Source organism: Alexandromys fortis, unplaced genomic scaffold, assembly GCF_014885135.2.
Source record: "Alexandromys fortis isolate MF-2015 unplaced genomic scaffold, M_Fortis_MF-2015_v1.1 scaffold_144, whole genome shotgun sequence".
Lineage (NCBI taxonomy): Eukaryota > Metazoa > Chordata > Mammalia > Rodentia > Cricetidae > Alexandromys > Alexandromys fortis.
This window is the reverse complement of record NW_026068021.1, coordinates 4,446,765-4,448,786: the sequence shown is the minus strand read 5'-3', so window position 1 is coordinate 4,448,786 and position 2,022 is coordinate 4,446,765. Positions and strand designations below refer to the sequence as shown.

Genomic DNA, 2,022 nt, shown 5'->3' with positions numbered 1-2,022 from the left:
GCAGTGATAAGGAGATTGTGGGGTCTGACCCCAACTCACTGGCTCACATCATAAGGCCCTGGGGACGTGTGTCACTTCATAGTAATTCTCTCCTGGGAATGAGGAGCACAGGCAGATATCAGGCAGGAGACGGAAGAGACCGCATGGGACATATGAAGGACTGGACAGACAGGAGGTCGAGGTGGGAGAGAGGAGAGTTCAGCATGGTGAGGTCAAGGCTGCATCTTTCAGTCAAACATGGGGGTGAGGCTTAAGAGCAAGGCCATCTTGTCAATGACCACAAGGGCAGATCTTCTGCAACATGAGAAAGAAACCAGAATGATAAAGGAAGTTGCTGGTCACAAAGAGGTGGAGGTGGGGAGGTCCTGTCCCCATACAGTCCTCCACATGAGAAGGCCCCGGGGAGTGTGGGTCATTTTACTGATTCTCTCCTGACTCCTGAGCACCTTAGGGTCCCTCCACGGGTCCTCCTCTCCTTCCTGATGGCTGTACTGGTCCCATTCCCTGGAGGGATCCTGCTTCTGCTGCTGCCAGCAGCATGCCTGCAAGCTGGTGAGTGTGGGAACCTTGTTATCAGAGACTCTGCCTTACAAACAGGAGGGACCAGCGGGTCTGGGTAGACTAACCTGGCATGTGGACAGGTGACTGCTCTAGGAGCCAGCCAGTCCTCTCTGCCCCAAGAGAGAGCGCATCCCTCAGAGTGGGTCCAACCCAAGCCTTCCCTGGCTTTCCTGTCCCACCAGCCATAGGACAGTCCTTCCTTGCATCCCACACTCGCCTGGGGGAGAAGGTTCAGAAATTCTGGCTGTCATTTCCTTCCCCTGCAGAGGCTTCAGATTCTCCCCATCCTTCCAGGTAACTCAGGAAGATCCAACAGAGAAAGACCTTTAGAGGTCCAACAACCAACACACCTCTCTGGTGTCCAGGGCGACTCCATCGAGATCCCCTTCTCCTTCTATTTCCCCTGGGAGTTGGCAAAAGATCCACAGATGAGGATTCTCTGGAGATGGAAGGCTTTCCATGGGGAATTTATCTACAACTCCTCCTCGGGTTTCATCCATGAGCATTTCAAGGACCGGCTCATCCTGAACTGGACACAGCCTCAGACATCTGGAGTCCTCAGAATCCTGGGCTTGAAGGAGAAGGACCAGACAGTGTACTTCTGCCGAGTTCATCTGAACACAAAAGATGGCATACAGGAGTGGCTGTCAACTGATGGAACCCAACTCACCATTACCCGCGGTGAGCCACCAGGGTTCTGGCTTTGCTGTCTCTGTGTTCTTTGTCCCATAAATATCACCTCAAGATCCACAACTCTGAGCTTTCTTTGATATTCCTTTTGCTTGGCTCTGCCCAGGCCTGACAACAGGGTCTTCCCCCTTAGATGTGACAAGTCTTTGCTGTGTCCTCTCACTTTGTCTGACATTCTCTGCTCAGGTGCAACCACACCCCACACTAGGATTCATCATGGGGCCCACAGCTTATGTTATTTAACACCTTTTTGGCCCAAACTAACACTGTGGTCCAGGCCACTTCCCCCTTCCCCGTGACCATGAGGAGAGTTAACTTTTTTTTTTTTTTTTTTTGAGTGAAAGCTCATGATTTTATTGTCTTCATAACAAGATCAGCTTAGAACTGGATCACTTGGCCCTTTGGCCCTTTCTCTTCTTATCACTTCCCAGTTCAAAATGCTTGCATCTCAGCAGTAAAAAACAAGGACTATTTGAAGTTTGCAGGCAAATGGATGGAAATAGAAAACACTATCCTGAGTGAGGTAAGCCAGACCCAAAAAGAGGAACATGGGATGTACTCACTCATATTTGGTTTCTAGCCATAAATAAAGGACATTGAGCCTATAATTAGGGTTCTTAGAGAAGCTAAATAAGGAGAACCCAAAGAAAAACATATAGGCATCCTCCTGAACATTAACCTTCATCAGGCGATGAAAGAAGACAGAGACAGAGACCCACATTGGAGCACCGGACTGAAATCTCAAGGTCCAAAGCAGGAGCAGAAGGAGAG

The 2,022-nt window shown here is 49.8% G+C and overlaps 1 protein-coding gene across 1 annotated transcript in view; it reads left to right on the top strand.

Annotated features, from left to right (window-relative positions):
• Positions 1-482: 482 nt before the first annotated feature.
• Positions 483-2,022, top strand: part of LOC126514369 (paired immunoglobulin-like type 2 receptor beta-2) — a 4,326-nt gene continuing 2,786 nt past the window's right edge. The window contains exons 1-2 of the mRNA XM_050163244.1: positions 483-552; positions 856-1,242. Of these exons, the coding sequence (XP_050019201.1) occupies positions 483-552; positions 856-1,242 (457 nt within the window). The remainder of the gene's footprint in view (positions 553-855; positions 1,243-2,022) is intronic.